The 24,316-nt window shown below is 37.0% G+C and overlaps 2 protein-coding genes across 2 annotated transcripts; both read right to left on the bottom strand.

Annotated features, from left to right (window-relative positions):
* Positions 1-7,019: 7,019 nt before the first annotated feature.
* Positions 7,020-8,119, bottom strand: LOC109208759. Its single transcript, XM_019371915.1, has 3 exons — positions 7,639-8,119; positions 7,418-7,570; positions 7,020-7,357 (listed from the first exon to the last, which is right to left on the bottom strand). The coding sequence occupies exons 1-3, from the start codon at positions 8,117-8,119 to the stop codon at positions 7,020-7,022; spliced, it is 972 nt and encodes a 323-aa protein (XP_019227460.1).
* A 6,547-nt stretch (positions 8,120-14,666) lies between these two features.
* On the bottom strand, positions 14,667-15,677 carry LOC109208761. Its single transcript, XM_019371918.1, has 2 exons — positions 15,346-15,677; positions 14,667-14,829 (listed from the first exon to the last, which is right to left on the bottom strand). Exons 1-2 carry the CDS (start codon positions 15,659-15,661, stop codon positions 14,804-14,806), a joined length of 342 nt encoding a protein of 113 aa, XP_019227463.1. The 5' UTR covers positions 15,662-15,677; the 3' UTR covers positions 14,667-14,803.
* Between the last annotated feature and the right edge of the window lie 8,639 nt (positions 15,678-24,316).

Below are 24,316 nucleotides of genomic sequence, written 5' to 3'. Positions count from 1 at the left end.
GGGGGTGGGGTGGGGGGGGGGTCACCTTCCCTTGTCATTCTTGTAGCATCTGCTTTAATTTGTAATTGATACCACAGCAATCGTTGTCTAATTACTGAATTTGGTTAGCGTTTTGCAACCCAAGAAACATGGAGCCTTGCCCTTGAGTTGTTATAGTTCAGATGTTAAACACTTGAAGAAACTGTAGAAAATAATTCATTTCTTTTTTAATGTTTGACCGGCAAAATTAATAAGATCAGTGTTTCCAATGAATGCTCAGTAACAAGCTCAAGATTGTCAGCGCCTGGTGTTCTTGTTATCACATCAGCGACAAGTGTGGTTAGACCTCAGGTAGTTAGCGTTGATGTGTCTTAGCGACATTAGTAAGGGCACTCTAACCATACCAAGTTATAGAATGAGAATAAATGGTCGAGTAACTAGGATTGCAAGCAATTAAAATTGTGTTCATCCTGAGATGTTCATTTAAGATGTTAATGTTGGTTGTTGGTCTTATGTGAAACAACGGAAATTAATTAGGATATAAGAAACTAAATTTGGAATGCAACTGGATGGAAGCGTTAGGGCATTGATTAACATGTACGCAATTTGAGTTTGATTTCAACAACACGACAAAATTCCTAAAATGAAATATTTTCAACAACTAGTTAACTGTTTATTTAGTTTCTGCGTAAGTCAGAGGTTTTCATAGGAGTACAACATTCCCTGACAGCTTGAGTTTTACTGTTACAGTTAATTCTGATTCCCTTAAATTCAACGAATCTGTTATGAGGAAGTTTCTAATATGTACTAAGCAAAGACATGACTTATACTGAGTATTACTGACCTAAGATTCTTCGTGTTCGATTGATCTATATATATTTCTTCTCTTCCAATACTTGAAAATATAGTAGTCCCGCAACCTAATTCATGAAAAACATTAAGCAATATCGTAACAAATCTAAAAACTCAACATGATCAATAAAAGAAGCCTAGAATCCATATAAAACCAACTAAAAAATTGCTCCATTGCTGGAGTAACAATACGCACAAGGTGATCCTAGAACGCATAATTATCCAATATATAAAATAAACAAGGAAAGAGATGTTGTCACAATCCAATTTTTCCTATAGGCTGTGATAACGCTCAACGTTACTGCTAGGCAAACCAACAGTGAAGTAACTCTATGATCTTTTCTTTTAGAAATTTGAAACAGTTGATTTTTAATTTATGCATAAATAGGAAGTAAAAGAACACTTAATAAGATGAGAGATAACAAATTTTAAGATCAAATGAGATAAGTAAAATAACCCAAAAATTATCATGTGTCTACTAGCATAAATCTCCCAGACCTGGTGTCACAAGTGTATGAGCTACTAATAGAATATACAAAAGAATACTACACTACTGTCTGAAGTGAACAAGACAGAAAATAAAAACAAAAGAAAGACTTCGACTACTGCAGAACGGGCTCAGAAGGCAGCTCACCGCAGAGTCTCGTGGAATCAAGGAAGCGCGCCGGACTGATATTCAGATGCACCTGCCTCAGATCTCGCACATTTAGTGCAAAAGTGTAGCGTGTGTACGTAAAATATACGGTGCGAAATCTCCTCTTAGATCTTCACTTACCCCCCCCCCCCCCCCCCTTGAGCTCTTTTCAAGAAAAATATTCTAGTGCCAATCCCTCGGAAGGTTGTATTTCATGTGCTTTGAGCAATCCTGAAAGAATCTTGTCCTGCCTTAATTAGGGCAACCACTTTAAATTGTTGTCGTTCAAATCCGTAACATGATCTACTTTATTGTCCTTACGTGGCCATGTTGTAGCACCACGGGAGGGTGGTCTCATCCCAATTTTTGCCACTGGCTGGCATACTTGATGTTTGGTGCAGTATTGTCCTTTTACCACTCACACAGAGAAGTAATAGAAAGTAACAAGCTATTTTTAGTAAAACCTCCTAAATTTAGTGCATACACAACTTAAAAGTAAGTTACCGTAAAATTAAATTGTTTCATATTTGCTATGATTCAAGTATTGATATCCAATTTTTCCCTCATATATTTTAAAATGCATATATACTTCCAAAATAGTGCATGAGCATCCACCAGTATTTTTCCATAATTTTCTGTAATTTTAAAAGGATTTTAATTAATTAATTTATTCCAGCATTTTATTATCTAAATAATTACTAATTGCATCGCAAATAATTTTATAATGATTTAGTACTTGATTTCTATCATTTATATTTATATTAAGCTTTAATCATTTTAGCATAAATATATTTACATCTTTAGGTTATAATTGCAATAACTTTGCAATAATAGCCCTTATATGCATAATTGTATTATTTACACGGAAAATGACTTTTATATTTTTATAATATTAAGTAATTATTTTAAATCATTTCCATGCATAAATAGCATTTTTTTATCATTTATTAGCTATTTTTATAAATTATTTTATCAAATTAATTGAGTATTTAACATATAGCCTCTTTTAATTTGATTTTCGGACCTCAGCCCAATTAAATTAACCCATAACCCTGATCCATACCCGCCCCAAACAAGGTTCAATCCTGGCCGTCGATCTCAAAAGATCAACGGTCCAGGATTTACCTTCCATTTTAATTAACCAAACAACCCCTAAAGCCTATTCATTTTTTAGATCTGCCGTCACTGAAACCCTTCCTCCTCTCCTCTCTCACCCTCCTTCTAACCTTAGCCCGCCGTTACCAAAATTCCTTCGATCCATGGGTTTCTTCTTCGATTCCAGGCCTTATCTGGCCTCTTATCTCTACTGGTGTTATGATTTTCGTATTGCTTGACGGAATCTCAAAGAGATTCGAACCAGATTTGGTTCAAATCCCTCATGTTCTAGATGAATCCGTCTGTGTTCATTCCTATGTCTGTGAGTACTAATATCTTCGTGTTTATGGCTTCAAATCTGTGGTTCAAACCAGATTTTTCTCACCTCTGTTTATTTTTTTATAACCTAACCATTTCTGGCTAAATCCGTTTAGATCTCTTAAGATCTGAAGCGATTTGAGTTTGTTTGTTACTTTTCCTTTAAGATTCTGCTATTTTTCCTATTATTGTTAACCGATTTTTGTTTTTTCCCTAAAAGCTAGGGTTTCAATTTTTTAAAGAAGTTTCTGAAAAAAAATGTTTTAAAACGTTTAAGTGTTTAACTCCGGTTTTCTTCCTCTACTTTTCCACTGATTTTCATCCCTATGTCTTTATGCCCTAGGGTTTCTAATTATTCTACTGCTTGCTATAATGTTCGCCCATTTACTTTGGCTCTCAATTAAACTAAGTAATTGATTATTTGCCTAATTAGGGTTTGAAATTATATCTTCTTTTACCCATTCTTTCCATATATATATGATTCGTAATTGGTACTACTTTTCTTAATTATATCACTGGCCTGATTTCTGGGCCTTGATTGTTATGACCGACCTTTGAGTGATTTCTGGACTTATTACTTACCTTATTAAACCTCAATCTTGTCTGCTAATTGATTTCGTATAAGATTCTCCTTAATCTAAGTAATAATTCCGTAATTCTGTCCTATTAAGTGATTTGTGTTTAACCCTAATTGATTGATTAACTGATTTCTTTGCCTTATTTGTGTGCCATAGATTCTCCTACCTTATTTGGTTTTACTCTACTATATGCTATAAAACCCTTCATTGTTTTGATTTTTGAACACACGCTGAGACATACAAGCTCACGCCTACAAACCTACACTGTTTGTAGTCTTGTAATTTGAACCTGTTTGTTCCTAAAAAATCAAACTGTTTTCTAAAATTGTCCCCTACCCCTTATATATACTATTTTTCAAACTTCTACTCTTAGCTATCTAGGTTCCTACCACCTCCAGTGTGAGCGCTGCCTAGGGTCCCTGAGACTCCTTTGAACTCTGGCCCATTGGAGCTGGTTTTCCAATCTCTTATGAATTCTGTGTTGAATGTGTGAATCCAGTGTGAGCATTGCCCGGGGTCCTTGAGCCTCTTTGGCAACTTTGACACACCGGAAGCCTGGCTTAAGGTGTTGTGGATCCCTGCTACTGTTTCAAGGCTGTTGTGTTGAAGGCCTGGCTCTCAGGTTTATATTGGGCCTGCCAAGGCTCCCTATAGTGTAATAGATACTGTTATATAGTTTATTCATTCTGGGCTGTAATAATTTCTGTAATAAACAGATCTGGGGTTTGTTAGTAAAAGCTGGGGGGTTTTCCTACATCTTTGCTTGAAACTCGGGTAGAAATCCTGCCTATAGGTTTATTGGTGATTATGTGAGTGTTATTACTTGTTTAGAGATCATGTCTATAGGACTTTCTGATTACTTTGTTCTGCACTTCACTCGCATGCTAGAAATCTTGTTCATAGACTCTTTGCATTAGAAATCCTGTCCATAGGATCCATGCACATTTTTTACATGCATTAGTAATCATGTATATAGGATCCTATCTGTTTGAATAATAATTTTCCTGACAATGTGCTTAAAGAATTCTGCCTGCATGTGATTAATAGATATCGTGCCTATAGGAACTAAAAAATCAGTTAGATACCATGCCTATAGGAAATAAAGGAATCGGTCCCAAACCTAAAAATCATGTCTATAGGATTTAGTCTAATAGATATTATGCCTGTAGGGTGAAATCAATTTGTAAACTTAGGAATCCTGCTAATAGAAATTCAAATCAAGTCAACACTTAGAGATCATGCCTATAGAAGTTTAAATATATATATAGCAGTTAGAAAGCATGCCTCTAGGATCTAAAGAGTTAAAACCTGCCTTTACGAGTTAAAATCAGTGATTGCATGCTATAGGTTTATAATTAACAATTGCAGATATCATGCCTATAGGATTCTGTTAATCACTTAGGCAAATTTGTAGGGTATTAATGATTCTGGGTTTTAAAACGCTGATATTTACTACCTGAAGATGCCCGGATTCAAGGCTTAATAAAATCAGTAGGCAAAACTGATAGGTCCAGATGCCCGCCTTAGTAAACCGCTGTTTTGTATTCTGTTTCTGCTCATCTAGATATCCTGTCTATAGGATCCCTATTTAACTAAATTTGCTGATTGAATTGCGTGCATTTGTTGTCTACTTGTGGAGGTCAATGTGAGCCCCTATTTGTTCTTTACATGAAGTCCTATCTAAATTTTGCTTGTCGCTTAGCTTTTCTCATTTTTAAGCAATATAGGTCAGTCTAGAAGCACCCTAAGTAGAGGTCTTAAATACCTCTGGGACCATAGATAATGGACGGGTAGTGCACGCATAAGGTATGCATTAGAAGCTACTAGAACGCTTAGGTAACAACTGAAAGATAGTAATTGGGTAGTAAAGGAAATGATGACTCGTGCGCTAATGCTATGTGTAGCACCCCTACTTGGGGAAAGTTACCAAGTATTGCATAGAAATGATCCTATAGGCTAAAAAACCTAGGACCCCTTTAATTCCTGTTTTAAAGTAATGTCTATTTGTCTAAATTGTTTGTTTTCCCATAAGACTAATTCACTTAATTTAAGTTCGGCCGGGACCCACCGTTGTGGACCTCGAGGGGTGCCTTACACCTTCCCCTCCAGGTAATTTTGAGCCCTTACCCGATCTCTGGTGACGTAAACTGGTTATATGAGTTAACCATTCTAGGTGCCCTAACGCACCTTAATCCGTTAGGTGGCGACTCTTCAAAACCCTTACCCAATCCCTAAAGGAAAGGAGTTGTCCCAAACATGTCGAAGCCCGATTTCGCGAAAAAAAGGGAGCGCGACACATGTACATTCACACATTAAACCCTACACTTTTGTTGAACCAAACCCCAACCTTCATTCATAATAGCATCAAGCTCCCAATATCTTTAAGGACAAACAAGATGAGAACTACCACTAGCATGGAATCCATTTTTTTCTTTACTAAGTTCTCATTTTCGAGCAAACTCACTTTTTCTTAATTCTCTACACGTGGCTCTCACCATTTTCAAATAGTGCACTGTTCTCCTTTTTATATAGTTCCGCTCAAATCCGATCATACCTCACTTAGCTTTTACAAGCTCATACAAATTCAAATGTTCACGAGAGGTAAAAGGTTCAAACAGATAGACAATTCAAACAAGCGGTCAAGCTTGTAGTGTGGTTGCCAAAGAAATAGGATTACAGGCTCAACGGGGCTAACTAAGATACACATTCATTAGGTGGGTAAAAGCATATATGTGGCTCCACAAAGAAATGCCTATATCACTTTCTAGATTTAACAAGACTACTATTTCGCTTTGCAAACACACGGGGCAAGTTCTAGACATCAAATTAGATGCAAGAATATCACCAACAACCTCGCACACACATTCCACATAACTCACTTAGGACCGGATCTATCCCGACTCTCTAGTCAAAGCAGTTAAGCAAAGTCAAAATCAAACAATTTAAGGCACTTATCTATGAGTTAAGAATTGAGCCTAGGCGTCATAACGAAGGCACTCACTACTCTCATGGTACAACAATATCAAGAAAAGTCATATCCATTTAATATCATAGCACAAGACTTCACTATTCCCAATTAAACAAAAACTAACTACACTCGATTCAAACAAAACCCTTGGAAAAGAACCGCGGCACAAAGAAAAACCAAAGGGAGAATTATTACACTACCAAAGAAAAATAAAATATTTTTTTCCTTTGACTTTGATCCCTCAGGAAGACAGTCGAGGAAATCTATCGTCGGGAAAAGTTTTCTAAATCAAAAGAAAGCGACTACAAACACACACACACACACACACACACACACACACACACATATATATATATATATATATATATACAAATTCCCAACCCTACACTTTAAATTGTGGCATGTCCACATGACACACAAACAAAAAACAAGAGGTAAAGGAAACTTCCTTGATTCATCTAGTCGGGGTCTGAATCGAAATCAGGATCTTCTTTGCATGTCCGACCCAGTGCACACATCCACGTTGAGAGCTTCTTTTCCGCCTTCTTTGGGTACACCCCACACTTATCAGATTCACTATTTCCAATTTGCTCTTTCAGGGCCCCCCTTTCTCCTTCCATTTTGAAGACAGACTTTCATCCCCCACTCTGAGCATGAGTTGTCTTTTCTCAATATCTAGAATTGCTCTACCCATAGCCAAGAAGGGTCTTCCTAAAATCAGCGAAACCTCCCTATTCTCCTCCATGTTCACCACAATGAAGTCCACCGGGAACACAAATTTTTCTACCTGAACTAGCACATCCTCCACTATTCCTTCAGGTATGATTGTGGTCTGATCCGCCAGCTGCAAGGACACAGGTATCGACCTGATCTCTCCAATCTCTCCCTCTAATTTCCTGAAAATAGACAAAAGTATAAGGTTAATGGAAGCACCTGAATCACACAAAGATTATCGAAATTTAGTACTTCCTAAAGAGCAAGGTATAGTAAAACTCCCTGGATCTCCACATTTTTTAGGGAGCTTATTTTGCAAGATGGCACTATAATGCTCTGTCGGCTTGACAACCAATGTCTCTTCCACTTTCCGTTTCTTGGACAATATCTCCTTCATAAATTTAACATAAGCTGGCATCTGAGAAAGCACCTCTGTGAAAGGTATATTCACATGCACCTGCTTGAACACTTCTAAAAAGCGCTCGAATTGTTTGTCCAACTTCTCTCTTCTTTGCTTCTGAGGGAAGGTAGAGCTGGCATGTATTTTCTCTCTCCAGTCTCATTATTTGTTGAATTATCATTTTTCTTCTTTTTCTGAGCTCTAATCCTCCCCTTCTTCTTCAAATCCTCATCTACCATCACTTCTCCTTCTTGAATGTTGTTATTTTTCTGCTGGCCCACAATCTCGACTTGTCTCTCAATCAGCTCATCCTTTTGCTTTGCTATGGGATCCTCCAACTTGTGCCCACTCCTCAAAGACACTGCATTGATTGTCTCTTTTGGATTTCTTTCAATATCAGCAAGGAGTGTTCCTGGAACCCTCTCAGACAATAGAGTAGCTAGTTGTCCAACCTGTCTTACCAGGTTTCGAAAAGTTATGTCCATTTCTTTGATAGTTGCACCATGTTCTCGTATAGCTGAGCTATGAGTTTCAAGTCTCTCATCTGTCTTGATAATAAAAGCATTCATTAGATCTTCCATGCTAAATTGATTAGACTGTGAAGGTTGATATTGCTGCCTCTGCTAATTTTGAAAACCTTGAGCTCCTTGTCCCTAGGGTCTAGAGTTATTTTGTTGCCTTGACTTCAGGCTACCATTTGGTGAGTTCCACGAAAAGCCTAGGTGCCTTTGTCCCATAGGATTGAAATTATTACCACTCTGGTAGTTGCCTCTATCAAAGCTACCCTCAGCATTTACCCCTTCATCTGCAGCTACGACCTGACACTCATGCATTGGATGACCCATTCCACAGAAATCACAAACTGGTGTTGGTTGGCTCTGGACCTTGGCTAAGGTCAACTTTCTTATCTCTTTAGCCATGGCGTCTAGTTTGGCTTGCACTACGGTTTTAGAATCTACTTGATGAACCCCAACTGGTCTCTTTCTATCATTACTCTTAGCAGGCCGGTGGTTAGCATCTTCAGAGAGCTCATCAAGAATTGCCATAATCTCCTCAGGACTCTTCTTTATTAAAGGACATCTGACTGCAGTGTTCAGAGTTCTGCGTGAGGGAGGTGTCAGTCCATCCCAAAAGTTCTGGAGTTGCATCCACAATTCAATCCCATTGTGCTGACACTTCCTCACTATCTCCTTGAATCTTTCCCAAACCTCAAAAACTGTTTCAGCGTCCGTCTGGCAGAAGTTGTGAATTTCCCTTCTGAACTTTACTATTTTTGCAGCTGAGAAGTATTCATCAAGAAACTTTCTAGTCATATCTTCTCAGTCCTGATCGACCCCGTTGGTAAGCTACAAACCTAGTGTTTCACATCATCTTTCAATGAAAAAGGGAATGCCCTTAGGTAGACTACATATTTCGACACTCCGTTGTACTGGAAGGTGTTCATGATTTCCTCAAAATCCATCAAATGAGTGTTAAGATCCTCATTCACCTTCCCTCTGAAAACACGGTTGTTCTGGATAGTTTGAAACAAGCGTTGCTTCAACTCGAAATTATTCGCTGCTACTGGTGAAGGTCTGACATTGGACAGTCCCTGATTGTAGACTGGTCTGGCATAATCACCCAATGCTCTACCAGGCATGGGTACCGCATTCTCGAACTGATCTTCAATCAATGGTTTATTTATATTGAGTCTTGGACCCCCATCATCGTTCACAGTCTCATCAGCAGTGCTACGAGCTGCCTCAACTGCTATCCTTGCAGCTTCTTCTCTAAGTTATACTGCTTCTCTTGCAGCTAAATTTGCCTCATCTTCACTGTTATTATCCATGTGTTCTTGGGTTGAAGGTTGCCCCAAGAACTTTCCGGTGAGTTCTTTCACTTTCCTCAACTGTCGCAGATGTTTTTCCACCTCTAGATTGTATGGAATCAATTCCTTTGAAGAAGATCGAGTCATACACCAAAGGAGTCAATATGTTGCATGCACACGGAAGAGGAAACCTGTAAAGAATAAAATAAAATATAAGAAAATACTGAATTAGTACCAAAACTATTTTGAACAGTATTGATTGCAAAACCCCGGCAACGGAGCCAAAATTTGACGAGCGCAAAACACAACACAAAATTATTGCTCGCTAGTCAAAGATAGTATAGTTTAATTATCATTTCCACGGGGATTGGATTAAATAATGTTCAAGTAATTTCTGATTTAACAGCTATTCAGGATGATCAACACTTGAGTTAAATGATTATGAACTATGTTTAACTACAAAAATAAAGCAATTGACTATTGACAACAAGGAATTAGAGATTCACAAAGTTGGTTTCTTATCAATGTGAGGAATAAGGGTTTGACAGGATAGGTGCAAGATAGCTATTTGGGATTTAACTCTAGTTTAATTCACTCTAATATTCTAATGATTCTCCCGAATTCACTTGATGATTAGTTCAAATGTGTAGTCAAGACTCCTCTCTCGATTAAATCTTAACTCTACGAGGTGAACTAATATAAGCACTATGAAGTATGCAAGCATACGTCTATGGATTGGTCCTTAGGAAAATGTCCCTCGAATATTCTCCTAACTTGATTTAATCAAAAATTCAACAAGCTCTTCCGGTTACGTAAGAGAATCAATGAATTAAATAAAACAAAATTATGCAAAGATAATCACCAAGATATTCCTCTTTCGATTAAATAAACTGATGAATAACGTTGCAACAATTCAAAACTCCATAAACGATTCAAGCACGAACTAGAGTTAAAATCCACAAATATTTATCAACACACCAAACCATTAAACCCTAAGGTAAACTACTCCATAATTATAGAGGAGGTCATCACAAATATAATTAAAGAATAAAAAAGCATCAATCTAACGTTACAATTCAAACTCTCGTATTTAATTGATGGAAAGATGATGAAATCCCGAGTCTCGTAGCCTCCAATGCTCTCCAAAGCTTCCGAGGTCAAAAAGATCCCTTCAAAAATATCTTTTTGGTGTATTTATACCCTGTAGGAGTGGGCCCAGGCAAATTTACCTTTTCCAAGCCAAAACAGGAAAGTTACTCTGAGAAAATCACACAGGCGCATCGCGCCATGCGCCGCCCCATGCGGGGCGCTAGTGGGAAAGTTCAAAAAGCTTAATTCTATCAGAGTTGGCCAATTTGTACGCCGCACCGCGCCCAGCTGCGCCCGATGCGGCTCAACTGTAGAGATTCTCAGAGTGTTGTTCATTTCTGCTTGTACATAGGCAGCCACCTTGTAGACATGACGTCAAATACGTCATATTAGGCCTCAATTATTTAGGCTTCAAATCTTTGCTTCTAATGAATTGTTAGCAAGCCACCTTATGTCACGTTCTCCAACACACTGTGATACCATTAGTTAGCTTTCAACATTTTTTCCTTTTCCTTTTAATTTCTTATACGTGCACGCGGACCTCGACTCCTGAATTTGATCCCGGCTTAACTCTCGAACTTTTACTCAGACTTCAAAGTTTTATTTTTATTCAATTTAGCTCCAAAATATTTTTAGCCCGGAATCTCAACCTACACAAAAAAAAAATAATGAGTATAAATTGTCTATATTTTAGCTCAAATAAAATTAAAGTGTAACAAATAATAGGTGTAAAGTATCCAAAAACTTGTATTTCTAGCCTACCATCACAATTACTTGAAGAAAAAGTGGCCAGCCATAGACAATGATGTTGACACTGGCATTATGGTCACAAGGATTTTCTCCCAAAAGTTTGAACTAGATGCTCCCCAAAAAGTGTACAAGACTGATATGACTCCCTTCCATAAATTATTATTTTATTTTGTCAATTCCTGCATTCTAGAGGTCTGAGAGAAGGCATGAAGCTACTCTGCTGAACATGGGTATGATGGAGTTGCGTAACACCGGTAGACCTATCAATCTTCCTAGCCTGATTATTCAGCACATGGCAAGAGCTGCAGACACCTCCAAACCTAATAGCATGATATGCCTTATGGTTTCATGTTGACTGAGTTGTTTGACAAGCTCAACATTGCCTTAACTGAGCTTATGTTTGGAAACCACAATGACGTTTTGGATGTTATTACCCTCAAGCAGTGTGGGTATGAGGAGATCAAGGCTAGAGGACCCATAGGATCTGCTATTTTACCTAAGAGCAGTAGGGCTGTAGAGCTCAGCAAGAGGTTGGAGTTGGTTGTTGAAGAGAATGCCAAGTTTCATGAAGACAATAATGAGCTGAGAAAGGAGACAAACCAACTCAGGGAAGAGCTCAAAAAATATAGGGAGGCTCATGCCCAAAAGATTGTCACCCTTGTGAAAGCTTTGACCCCCTCTATTTCTCACCCATGAACTTGTTCCTTCTCAGTGTCTTTAGTTCTTTTGCTATTCTAGTGATGCCTTATATTTTTTCTCTTTCTTTTGTCTTAGTCTGAGTAGTTTGCAGTATGCTTAGTTTATTTTGTTCTAATGATGAAGACAAGGCCTTAGGCTTCTTTTGGCACTACTTAATGTCTCTTCTTACTCTGCTTTAATGCTTTGTACTATATTGGATCATCAGCCTAGTTTATTTGTCTTGATATTTCTTAAGCTTGTGTCGTAGCCTGTTTGGCCTTGAATCTTACATTAACTGTGCTTAATGTCTAACATTTTTTTGTATTTTCGATGATGCCAAAGGGGGGAAGATAAGGTTGAGGTTTATGGGTTGTGAACGCACATGTCTTTCTTTAGTAATTGTCACTTGTTGTGATTATGTGGTTCTTTGATGTGATTACCTGGTTCTGTTGTGTACAAGGTTTGTCATCATCAAAAAGGGAGAATTTGTTGAGTATTAAAGTTTTGATGATTAACAAAGTATGACTAAGTGTTCAAAGAACTAGGTCCTCAACATAGCTGCTTAATTGTTCTTAAAAACCAGCTCCTCAAGAGAAAGGATCAGGTCCTCATGTTGATACTTGTACGACTGTACAAGACAGTAACTTTATCTCAAAGTTACCCAGGTCCGAGTTTGATGGAAGAAGGCTGCTATAAGTGATAAGGTTCGTTGCTCAAGAAGATACAGATAATTTAGTTAGAGATAAAAGTTCCAAAGCTTGTGGAATTCTTGGAACAGGAGTCCTATCAAAGAGGAAGCTGACTATGAATAGGACTCCTAGAAGATCTCAAGTTGAAGTGTTTAAATATGATCGACTTTGGAATTCTGAACTATCCTTTTACTCATCAACAAAAGAGTCATAAGTTGTTTACTTAAGTCGAGTACTTGCATTGTATTCTTTCTAAGTCAATCTAGTAAATGTGTTTTAGGAAATTGAGTTGGAATCAAGTGTCATAAACAATTAGTGAGCTGGAGTGAGTGTTTTGCTTTACAAGTTAGAGTAACTTGTGAATCAAATATGAGTAGTAGGAATACTGGAGAGTATTTAATTACAGTCTTGTAATTAATACATTTTGGCTCATTGTTCTAGTGGAGTTGGAGTTGAAAATCCTACGTGGTAGGTCGTGGTTTTTGCACCTTTTGAGCCGGGTGATTTTCAACGTAAAAATTGATGTGTTCTTTTTATTGCTTATTTACTTTACGCTTAAGGAACACGGTAAAGAAATGAGGTTATTCGCGACAAGGTGGGTGTGTCCCCTATTGAAGATAAGATGCAGGAGTCGTGGCTTAGGTGGTTTGGTCATGTGAGGAGGAGGAGGAGCACAGACGCCCCAGTGAGGAGGTGTGAGAGATTGACATTGGAGGGCCTACAGAGAGGTAGAGGTAGGTTAAAGAAAGGTGGAGAGAGGTGATTAGGCAAGAAATGGCGCAGCTTCAGCTGACCGAGGACATGACTCTTGATAGGAAGGTATGGAGGTCGAAGATTAGGGTAGTAGAATAGGTAGTCTAGAGTGTTCATAATAGTAGTATTGGCACGCAGTCTCGCTTTCTGTTGGTAGTAGGTTTTTATGACTAACCGTTATTTTCTTTCATTGTTGATCACCTTACTATTTTGTTATTTTTATTCTGCTTTTGTATTAATTTTTGGTACTGCCCCTTCTTGTCTATATTTTTATTAATGTGATTCTTATTCTTTCCTGAGCCGAGGGTCTATTGGGAACAGCCTCTCTATCCTCGTAATTAGACAGGGGTAAGGTCTGCGTACACACTACCCTCCCCAAACCTCACGGTGTGGGATAATGCTGGGTATGTTATTGTTGTTGTTAAGGAACACGGTAAAAAACCAAGTTCTTTAGTAATCCATACGTGCACTCAAACTAGACGTCGGTGCTTCTGTTGTTATGCAATTTTTACTTTTTCTTGTTAGAAATATATGCACCAATTAGATGACGACAGTAAATAAAAATGGATGGTTTTGAGTCCAACCTACCTAACATAATTTTACAAAGATTGATATGGACAGAAAAGTAAGAAACAAAAGGTTTAGTTCACAGCTCAGAGTTTTTTAGTTTGGATTTAACTGATATATGCTAACAATGTAAAGAATTTTATATTTTCTGTAACAAGTTATTTGTCTTATTCTCTAGGTATTTAATAAGTGCATGTACATATATTGCAAAATTTGGGTTTAGTTTTCCAGCATTTTGTACTGATTAATTTCTTAAGTTTATTTTGATCTTTTAATTTAACTGCATATTTTAGAGTCATTTATAAGAATGCTTCTCGGTACTTTTCACTTCTGTGGGCTGGTCATGATTTCCCTAAATTCACTGAGAAAACTGTAATATAAATTCCATCACTTAATTTTACGAGGATGCTAACGTTAAATATTCTGTTTGCCTTTTCTTCTTCTTTTTGGTTTCTAGTATTGTGAGCAGTGATATGTATAGTTTACCTACTTGACAAAATGTAACAAACTTTGTCTTATTTCAAAACTTACAAACTGGAAAAGGAAAAGAAAAATTAAATAGAAGTATTCTTAGATTGGATGATCTACCGCGAGCAAACATGCATCACATTATATATAGAGAGAGATGGAAAATAATTTGAGCTTTGAAGAAAAACAAAAATATGTTTTTGTTATGGTCTTACAGATCGACAATTACTTAACTCATCTTCATTCCAGTTCGTAATAAGCACGTTAACTAATCAAGATATCATAAAATTAAAGATGTTTATTTGATTTTACTTACGAATCCATAGATACAAATTAAACATGCTTTACATTGACTCCATTAAACCAAGAACATTGACTTCATTTATTTTACAGCTACATTATAGTTTGTCCACTTATTTTTAACTATTCTAAGCTGCCACATTCTTACCATATTCTTCCTCCTTCTAATTAAGCTTTTGATTCTTCTCTCCTGCGTCAAAACAAGAGATATAAAACAGTCAACCAAATATTACTTAAATTCCATCAATTTACTATGGAAGTGTTATCAAGAAAAAGAAAAAATTCCAAATTTATGCCTCTACTGTATACTTAGGGGTCATTTGTATTCTCAGCGTTAGCAAATCGTCTTATAAGTTTCTTTAACTTTAACGAAGCTCCAGTACTGTGGATTGAGCAGATTTCACGTGTCAAAAATTTTTAGGAAAAAAAAATTCTAATTTACCTCTCTACTTTTGACTATAGTTTAAAATTGTGTATCCTACACTATACTTCGGGTTGGAGCTCGTTAGGGTCAAGAGCAAATAAGAGACGATTTGTTAACAGTAATGGTATGAATGGCCCTAATTGAAGTATAAAGAAGAGTAAAATTATAAGGCAGAGGAGGTGCGATCCTTTCCTTGACCCTGCGTGAACGTGGATATTTCGTGCACAGAGCTACCTTTTTTATACGATAGAAGGAGGGAAAAAAAGAGAAAGAAAACAATACCTATTTGCATCTCATTCACATGCAGAGCAATGTCACCATTTGGGAGCTTCTCACTTATACTAATTTTCTCAAACTCGGCTTCTGAAATAAATGCTTTATTAGCATTTTCATTATTAGGAGAAGAAGGTTTTGGCATTGGAGGAAAAAGGTGACTTATAGATGACTCAGAATTTTCTCTAAAATAAAGTTCACCAAACATTTCAGTAACATAAGATTTCTCAGATTCAGCTGCTTTTTTCTTGAAAAAACTTTGTTCTTGTCTAGTTATCTCTTCAAGAAATTCCTCAAGTGTTAATTCATGAAACTGATTTTTCATAATTGTTTGATTTATAATGCAGAAGTAAAGAGATATTAGAGGTCTAGTAGTAGAAAAAAAGGAGTTGATTTTTAGTGCTATATATATAGGCCATTTGGAGCAGATGAGGTTAAAATTAGTTGATGGAGTTTTCTCTTTTTTTAATTCACATTTCTTGTTGAGGAGAAGAGTAATAAGTGATTGATGATATCATCCAAGGAGGTTTACACGAGAAAAGAAACTAGTAACCGATGGATTTAAATTTGTTAAAATTTAATTAAAAGATTCAAAACTCAGTCACATAAAAAGAAAAAACTAGTACTATATTGTTTATTTTTCTAGTCTTTTTCTTTTCCTTATGTAACGACCCGACCGGTCGTTTTGAGAATTTACGCCCCGATCCCCTATTAACTGTTTTCCCCAGGTTTATTTCTGCTATTCTGATTTGCCGGGATGTTCGGTTTTAAGTTTCGGAGAGTTTTGAGACACTTAGTCCCTAAATGAGAGCTTAAGTGTTGGAAAGTTGACCATAGTCGGAACAGTATGAAGACATCCTCGGAATGGAAATCTGATGGTTCCGTTAGCTCCGTTAGGTGATTTCGGGGTTAGGAGCCTGATCGGAATGTGCTTTGGAGGTCCGTAGCTAATTTAGGCTTGAAATGCCGAAGGTTGAATTTTGGAAGTTTCCGGTTCGATAGTGAAGTTTTGATCCAAGGGTCGGAATGGAATTTCGAGAGTTGCAGTAGTTCTGCTATGTCATTTGGGATGTGCGTGCAAAATTTCAGGTCATTCGGACGAGGTTTGATAGACTTTTTGATCGAAAGCGTATTTTTAGAATTTTTGAAATTCTTAGGCTTGAATTCGTTGAAAAATAGGTGTGTTGATGTTGTTTGAAGTATTTTAAAGATTGGTACAAGTTTGAATGATGTTTTAGGATTGGTTGGCATGTTTGGTTGAGGTCCCGGGGGCCTCGGGTGTGTTTCGGAAGGTTAACGGATCAATTCGGACTTGAAGAAAGCTGCTGAAATTTCAGCTTCTGCATTTTTCGCTTCTGCGGAACAGTAACCGCACATGCGGTGAATAGTAACCGCATCTGCGGTGAACAATAACCGCATCTGTGGTGAACAGACCGCACCTGCCGTGAATAGTAACCGCACCTGCGGTGAACAGTAACCGCAGGTGCGAAAATTGCTGGACAGACTATTTCAAGTTCTGCGTCCCATTTTCTATTTTTGGCAATTTGGAGCTCGGGTGAGGCGATTTTTCGAGAGATTTTCAGAGGGAACAACGGGGTAGGTGTTCTTAACTTAATTTTGATTAGATTACTCGAATCTCTTACTAGTTTTGGCATTTAACCCGTGAATTTTGTTGGAAATGTTTAGAAAATCCTCTCGGATAGAATCACGGATTTGAGGGTCGAAATGTTATGGGATTTGGACAATTTTGGTATGGTTAGACTCGTGAGAGTGCGAGGTTTCTGGAAATATAAATTTTACCCGATTCCGAGACGTGGGCCCGAGAGGCGTTTTGGTCATTTTACATAATTTCGCATATTAGCTTAGAACTTAATCGTAGATTCAGCTTCTTGAAGTATTATTTACATTATGAAATGGAATTGAATAGATTTGGGCCATTTGGAGTCGGATACTCGTGGCAAGAGCGTTGTTTCTAGTTGATTTGAGCCGGTTCGAGGTAAGTGGTTTGTCTAACCTTGTGTGGGGGACCTTCCCCTTAGGATATGATATATGATAATTGAAATGCCTTGTACGTGAGGTGACGAGCGTGTACTTGAGCTAATTATTGAAAAACCCGGTTTTATTTTTAGTATTTAAGCTGAGTTCCTTTCCTTCATGTTTATTCTACTTGCGACTTTAGCCTGTTGTTAGTTTAGAAAAGCATGTTTAGTTGACTTAATTGCCTTTTGCTTAAACTGCTTTAATTGCATTACGTGAAGCATGTTAGACTAGAATTAACTGTTTACTTGATACATATTTAGCATTTAATTGAGTATCCTTGTGTTGCTTCTGTGTGTTTTAATTTGGGACTACGGGACGGCATCTCGGGAGATCCCCTGTACGTATTTATGATTTGGACTGAGGTGTGGGATACCAAGAGATCCCTGGCACGTATATTGAGGATACCAAGAGATCTCTGGCATACATTGAGGATACCAAGAGATCCCTAGTGTGTATATATTGAGAATACCAAGAGATCCCCGATATATATTGAGGATACCAAGAGATCCTCGGGATACCAAGAGATCCCTAGTGTATATATATTTAGGATACCAAGAGACCCTCGGGATACCAAGAGATCCCTAGTGTATATATATTGAGGATACCAAGAGACCCTCGGGATACCAAGAGACCCCTGATTATTATCCCTGTTGTGAGTGGTGTTACCTGGTGATTTGTCTTTATATTCTGTTTCTGTTATTGTACGCTTATTATCATGTATAGACTCTTACTATAGATTCTCAATTATATTGTTTATCTTTACCTGTCACTATTATTATTATTTACCTCAGTAGGGCCCTGACCTTCCTCGTCATTACCCGACCGAGGTTAGGCTTGGCACTTACTGAGTACCGTTGTGGTGTACTCATGCCTCTTCTGCGCATGTTTTTCATGTGCAGATCCAGGTACTTCTTCTCAGGCTTATCATCCTTGAGGGAGGCGACTACTTAGAGACTTCGAGGTACATCTGTCGCGTCCGCAGACCGAGGAGTCCCTTTCCATTCCTGCTTTTAGTATTTTAGCCCTTCTGTACCTTCCGTTCTTATTAGGAAAAAAATCCGGAGTTAGAGCTATGTAGTATTTCTCTGTCTTAGCTTGTGATTCATGGGTTTCCGGGTCTTGGATTTTTGTGTTGGTTTTGAGAGTTAGATATGGTGTATGGCGAGCGGCACATTTATACACTGGTTATTTCTTATTTCTATTTCAGATTGTTTTACTTCCGCAAATTTTGATTTCTTTTCCGCAATTTAGGCTTACCTAGTCGTAGAGACTAGGTGCCGTCACGATGGTTCACGGAGGGGCGAACCGGGGTCGTGATACCTCACTTGTTTATCCACATCAGAATCCAACTAAATTCTCATTCACACTGATAAATTTCATATTAGGGGTTAAATTGCTTGCTAACAAAGGTGACTCCATACTCAGAACTCAAACTCGAGACTATTCTTTGCTCTTAGTATCTTTACTGTCTTCTTGATTTCAACTAACAAACATGAACATATCGAGGACTTTGTTAAATTTTTATTAAAAGATTCGATTTAGCCACAAAAAAAAGAGTTATATAAGTTGTTTGCTCCTTGCTCTTAGATCATTCTTTTTTTTAAACTTACAAACGTAAAATATATCCATCTATGCATGTTTTCTTAATAAAATGAAGAATAAAATGTATACAAACTATAAAGTTGTATCGGGTGGCTAGAGCTTAACTTTTTTTTTATGTACAAAGAGGAAATTTGCATATCTGTGTGGTGCTTGCACCTCTATAATTAGCACAATAATTTATTATATAAGTAAAATCAAATTCTTAATTAAACTTTATTGAAATTTCCTTTTTAATTAAATCAAGCGATTTAAGTGAGAATTGATGAAGGGTGTTAACATGGTAACTTTTTCAAGTTGAGAAAGAGTTACAGTGACTTGAAATAATTAAACTTTGTTTTAACTATTATTGCTAAATGCCAAAAGCAAACTTTGCTAGTCAATTTTGTAACCGAAAACACAGTTGGAGTATTGGAATTAAGTGTAATAATCACGTAAAGACAAATGAGAGCTATTACTCTTTTTTCCATAGAAACTGCATGCACAAAACTACAAAACCTACCCAAAGAGTTTAGCGGTGACACGCTGATCAGGAGCGGAATTACAGTAGTATAAGTATATAATATTTAATTACTAATTTAGTAATTAAAATAAGTTATATCGACTTGACTGCAAATTCACAACTCATAAACTTTAAATTATGTGTCTTCACCTCTATTGTTGAGCATCTTTGATGCAAACAAGATATAAGCTACCAATAAAAAATTTGGATTGAGTGATAAGTATTTTTTTACCTTTAACCAAAGATTTCGAAGTTGAGAATTAAATTGGAATTTACTTTTCTTACATAACGTTTTATCCCTAATATGGGACTTCACAGCGATTCTAAATTTAATCGGCCTCATCATGAATAACGGACATTGAATAGAAAACAAAAAAAGACAAAGAGATAAGCCTAGCTTCTATTATTTTTGGTTCACCTATACATATTTCTCTATTTTCAATTTGTACATGAGTGTATTTTTTTTTAGGACTCCAATATGATGTATAGAATGTGCAAAGTATTACTTAGTAAATCTTCTCTAATTAAACTTCAAACTTTTAGAGAGTGCATTCATAAAATTTGTGTAATGATGAAACAGGATTCGGCATTCTAGTTTAATTGGGAATTCAGTGCATAGTGGTGCAAAATCATACTATATAATACTGATGAGTAATTCTCTTTTCTTTTGCCTGCGATACTCTAACGAACTAATATTTGGCTTCTATCTTAAATTTATTTTAGTTCTATATATGGAGATTGTTGGAGGCATAAATAAATCAATAAAGAGTGTGTTCTTCCTAGTACATAATTAATGTGAGAAAGTGACACTTCAACATAGTATTAGAGTAGTCAAAGGTACTTAGTACAAGTTTTCTTATTACGCATTATCAAAAAGAATTTCCATACACGTGCTTGATTGGCTTATGGAAAAAAAAAAAAAAAAAGAAGAAACAAATCGACATGTAAGGACTAGGTGTGTTGAAGACATAAAATAAATTAATAAAAATTTAATTTAGGCTAGATAGTCACATACTTCAACGGAGATCAAAAGCAATTTACGAGATGCAATGACTCACATGTGGATTTTAAGTTTTAGAAATTAAGGAACCATAAGGCCTGCATCTTCCGGACTCTAAGACCTTGATAAAGTTCTATAGATATATTATTTTATATGATGGTGTTTGATCGAACATGAAGTGTATATATATATATGCGCGCATATGTGTGTGTTGTAGTTTTTTAAGAAAATACTAACTGACCAATTTATTTGATAGGGAGAACATCTACAACGTAACATTTGAATTAATAGCACTTGTGTAAATTCGAATTCTTACTGTGAAACTTATATAAAATAATATTATCCATGAAATTTTTCCATCAATTTGGGTTACTTTTAACTGAAAATACAGTCACAAGAATTTGTTTTTTTGGGTTAATCCACTTTGTCTTCTAATTTTATATTCCTTCCAATTCCAACTGGAACATTTCATCCCTGAATCTCTTGATAAGCTATCAATAGAGCTTTTCTAATGGAAATTTAGTGGAAAATAATAAAGGTCTACGTCACGTATCAAATTTTATTTGACGTTTTCACTAATTTGTTAACTATATATGAGGTGTTGATCAAATGTAACCTCAATATTGGTATATGAGAATGAGGACATGTTTAATTGAAATAATATAGAGAGACAATAAGGATTTATATACTCAACTCTAACTGTTACTGTCAAATCTAATTGCCAAGGTATTGTCCGTTTTGAGTTATTGGACCAACATTTGGGGGAATCACAATTTTGTCCCCATAATCTTAATTTAAAAGGTGACTCTGTATTGGGGAAAATTATATTTATGTATATGTCGACATGTCATGACATATAGACTGGTCAAACAGTCAAAGAAATAAGGTTGGTTAACAGATACAAGCAATAACAGATACGAGCAACAACAGATACGAGCAAATTAAATGGAGGGGGTGCGAGCAGTCATACAAGTAATTCAACGCTCATACCTATTCAAGACATTTAAAACTCAAAGATAGTGAAGAATCAAAGGAATGAATCTGACAGCAAAAAGGAGCCCAGATACAGCATTTAATGAGTATTAATTATAGGAAACGTTAGAAAATATGTATTTAATGTATATGATTGTATAACGTAACATTTAAAGTCATTAATTGTCCATAATGGCATTATTAGGACAAAGGTAAGGCTCGTATCCCAAAAGAGCTATAAAAAGGGGAGAAACAAACAAATGTAAGGGAGGTGACTATTGGAATATACTTTGATTTACCAGCTTTCGTACTTGGTTATTCTAAAATTTCTTTCTTTATTTATTTTTTCGATTATCAGTAACCCGATTCTTCTAAATTCTAGCTTTGACTAAAATCCTATTTTTTGGTTAAACAAATTGATTCCGTTACCGAAAATCTGATAATCAAGTATATCTCAACCTAATTTTCTTGATTGCATCAATCATGTCGAACAACAATGACAACACTCAAGAAAACCCAGAAATTCAAACAATCCAACAACTAAAGGGAGACTCTCCACGAGGCTCCCCACGACGGTCTCGTGAAGGCACTCCTGATGGATCTCACACAGATGGACAGGCTCAATTCGAAAATGTTGAAACCATGAATGAGGCTTTGCAAAAACTTATTGTCTTTCAAGTCAATAAAGCTTTTCAAGCTTTTGTTAGCCAATTACCTGCTGTTCCACCCACATCTACTCCAAACAACAACGCTTTGGAGAATCCTCGTTCAGGATTGGTTAATTCAGGCAGCGGTGGAACCCCTAGTGAAACACAAGAGAGAGACCCAGGTAATCCAGTTAACTCTGATTTACAAAATCTAGTACTAACCTTGCAGAAACAGCTTAAGGAGCAAAATGAACGCATAGAGCAAATACCTGGAGTACCGCCCGTGATCAAGGGAGTAGATATAGATAAATATTCCCAACAACCATGGAAGCCAAGTGCTGCTCCCCTCCCAATTCCAAAGAAGTTTAAGATGCCTGATATTCCAAAGTATGATGGTACATCAGACCCACGAGATCACGTTATTGCATTCACAACAGGTGTCAAGGGCAATGATTTGACTAAGCAAGAAATTGAGTCGGTCTTGGTCAAAAAATTCGGTGAAACACTCACTAAAGGAGCCTTAACATGGTATTCTCTTTTACCTGAAAATTCTATAAATTCGTTTGCTGAGCTTGCAGATTTATTTATCAAAGCACACTCGGGAGCTCAAAAAGTTGAAAAACGAATGGAAGATATCTTCAAAATCAAGCAAGGAGACTCAGAGTTGCTTAGAGAGTTTGTAGATAGATTTCAACGGGAAAGAATGAGGCTGCCTACCTGACAATTGGGCAGCCATAGCCTTTGCTAGTAATTTGAATGAGAAGAGTTCAGAAGTCACGAGGCGACTCAAAGAAAGCCTTCGAGAATTCCCAGCAACAACGTGGAATGATGTCTACAACAGATACAGCACAAAGATGAGGATTGAAGAAGACATTATTTTACAACATAAAACAGAAGAAAAGGTAAGCTCAAGGCGTGTGGAAAATGAAAAGAGATCCGGTAAAAACAGGTACGAGTCATACATGGGACCTGCGGGAAAGGACTCACGGTCAAGACAAGATAATCAAAGGTACGATCACAAACCAAGGAACAGGGAATCAGGCTCCTCATCAAGGTTTGGGAATGATAGAAACACACGCGGGTCACGAGATGATGATGGAAGTCTAAAGGCAAGGTTCGGTGGTTACAACTTCAACGTAAGCACCTCTGAACTCGTGGCTATTTTAAGAAGCATGGGAGATAAGGTACGATGGCCAAAGGAAATTGCGATCAAACCCGAACAGACGAAACCCTGATCATTGGTGCGAATTTCATAACGATCATGGGCATAAAACAGCAGACTGCAGGTTTCTACAAGGTGAAGTTGATCATTTGTTAAAACAAGGTTATCTTACTGAGTTGTTCAGTGAGAAAGGTAAACAAGCATACATGAAGAACAGACAGGAGCCTCTAAAACCACCTTCGGCCAAGAGAACTGTCAACGTTACTAAGTAGAGGTGAAGAGATCAATGATGTATCATATAAAAAGGTTTCAAAAGTGACAATTACTCACGGGAAGCGCCTCGACATGTACTGGAAGAGGAGAATATTATATTCAACAACGCAGACGCCGAGGAACTCATAACTCCGCATAACGACGCACTGGTAATATCTTTACTTGTACATGATACTAACGTGAAACGAGTTTTGGTTGATCCAGGTAGTTCTGTAAACATTGTTTTAATACGGGTATTACGCGAGATGCAAGCGGAGGATAAATTAATCCCAAAGGCGCATACTTTGTCGGGATTTGATAACTCTAGTGTTGTAACAAAAGGGGAGGCAATACTTACCACATTCGCAGAAGGCGTCGTTAAAGATACCAAATTTCAAGTGGTAAATATGGAAATGGCTTACAATATGATTCTTGGGAGGCCATGGATTCATGACATGGAAGCTGTTCCTTCAACTTTACATCAAGTTATTAAATTCCCATCTCCATGGGGAATATGCCAAATCAGAGGCGATCAACAAACATCTAGAAGCATCAATTCCGTTGCAGATTCAACTGTTAAAGGTGAAGACAAATAGCAATTACAGAATTTAGGTGAGGGTAACATGAAAACAACCTCACCTGAGCAAAAGCAAACAGATCTGGATTCAAGACCTGATACCATTCAAGAACCGGAGGAGAATGAGAACATCAAAACAACGATAGAAGAGCTAGAGGCCGTGGTGTTATTTATACATTGGCCCGAGAGAAAAGTGTACATAGGAGCTAATCTTAGCCCGGAGGTAAAA

Source organism: Nicotiana attenuata, unplaced genomic scaffold, assembly GCF_001879085.1.
Source record: "Nicotiana attenuata strain UT unplaced genomic scaffold, NIATTr2, whole genome shotgun sequence".
NCBI lineage: Eukaryota > Viridiplantae > Streptophyta > Magnoliopsida > Solanales > Solanaceae > Nicotiana > Nicotiana attenuata.
The sequence above is the reverse complement of the archived record's forward strand: the minus strand, read 5'-3'. Positions and strand labels throughout refer to the sequence as shown.

Bases quoted from the DNA above. Each gene is read 5' to 3' on its own strand.
- LOC109208759 (XM_019371915.1), bottom strand. From the start codon at position 8,119: ATGGAAGATCTAATGAATGCTTTTATTATCAAGACAGATGAGAGACTT. The intron at 7,571-7,638 runs GTTGGACAAACA...TACCTTTCACAG, and splicing joins CAGAAGCAAAGAAGAGAGAA to AGGTGCTTTCTCAGATGCCA. The intron at 7,358-7,417 runs GTTTTACTATAC...TGTGTGATTCAG, and splicing joins AAAATGTGGAGATCCAGGGA to GTGCTTCCATTAACCTTATA.
- LOC109208761 (XM_019371918.1), bottom strand. From the start codon at position 15,661: ATGAAAAATCAGTTTCATGAATTAACACTTGAGGAATTTCTTGAAGAG. The intron at 14,830-15,345 runs GTATTGTTTTCT...GTTTTGACGCAG, and splicing joins TGTGAATGAGATGCAAATAG to GAGAGAAGAATCAAAAGCTT.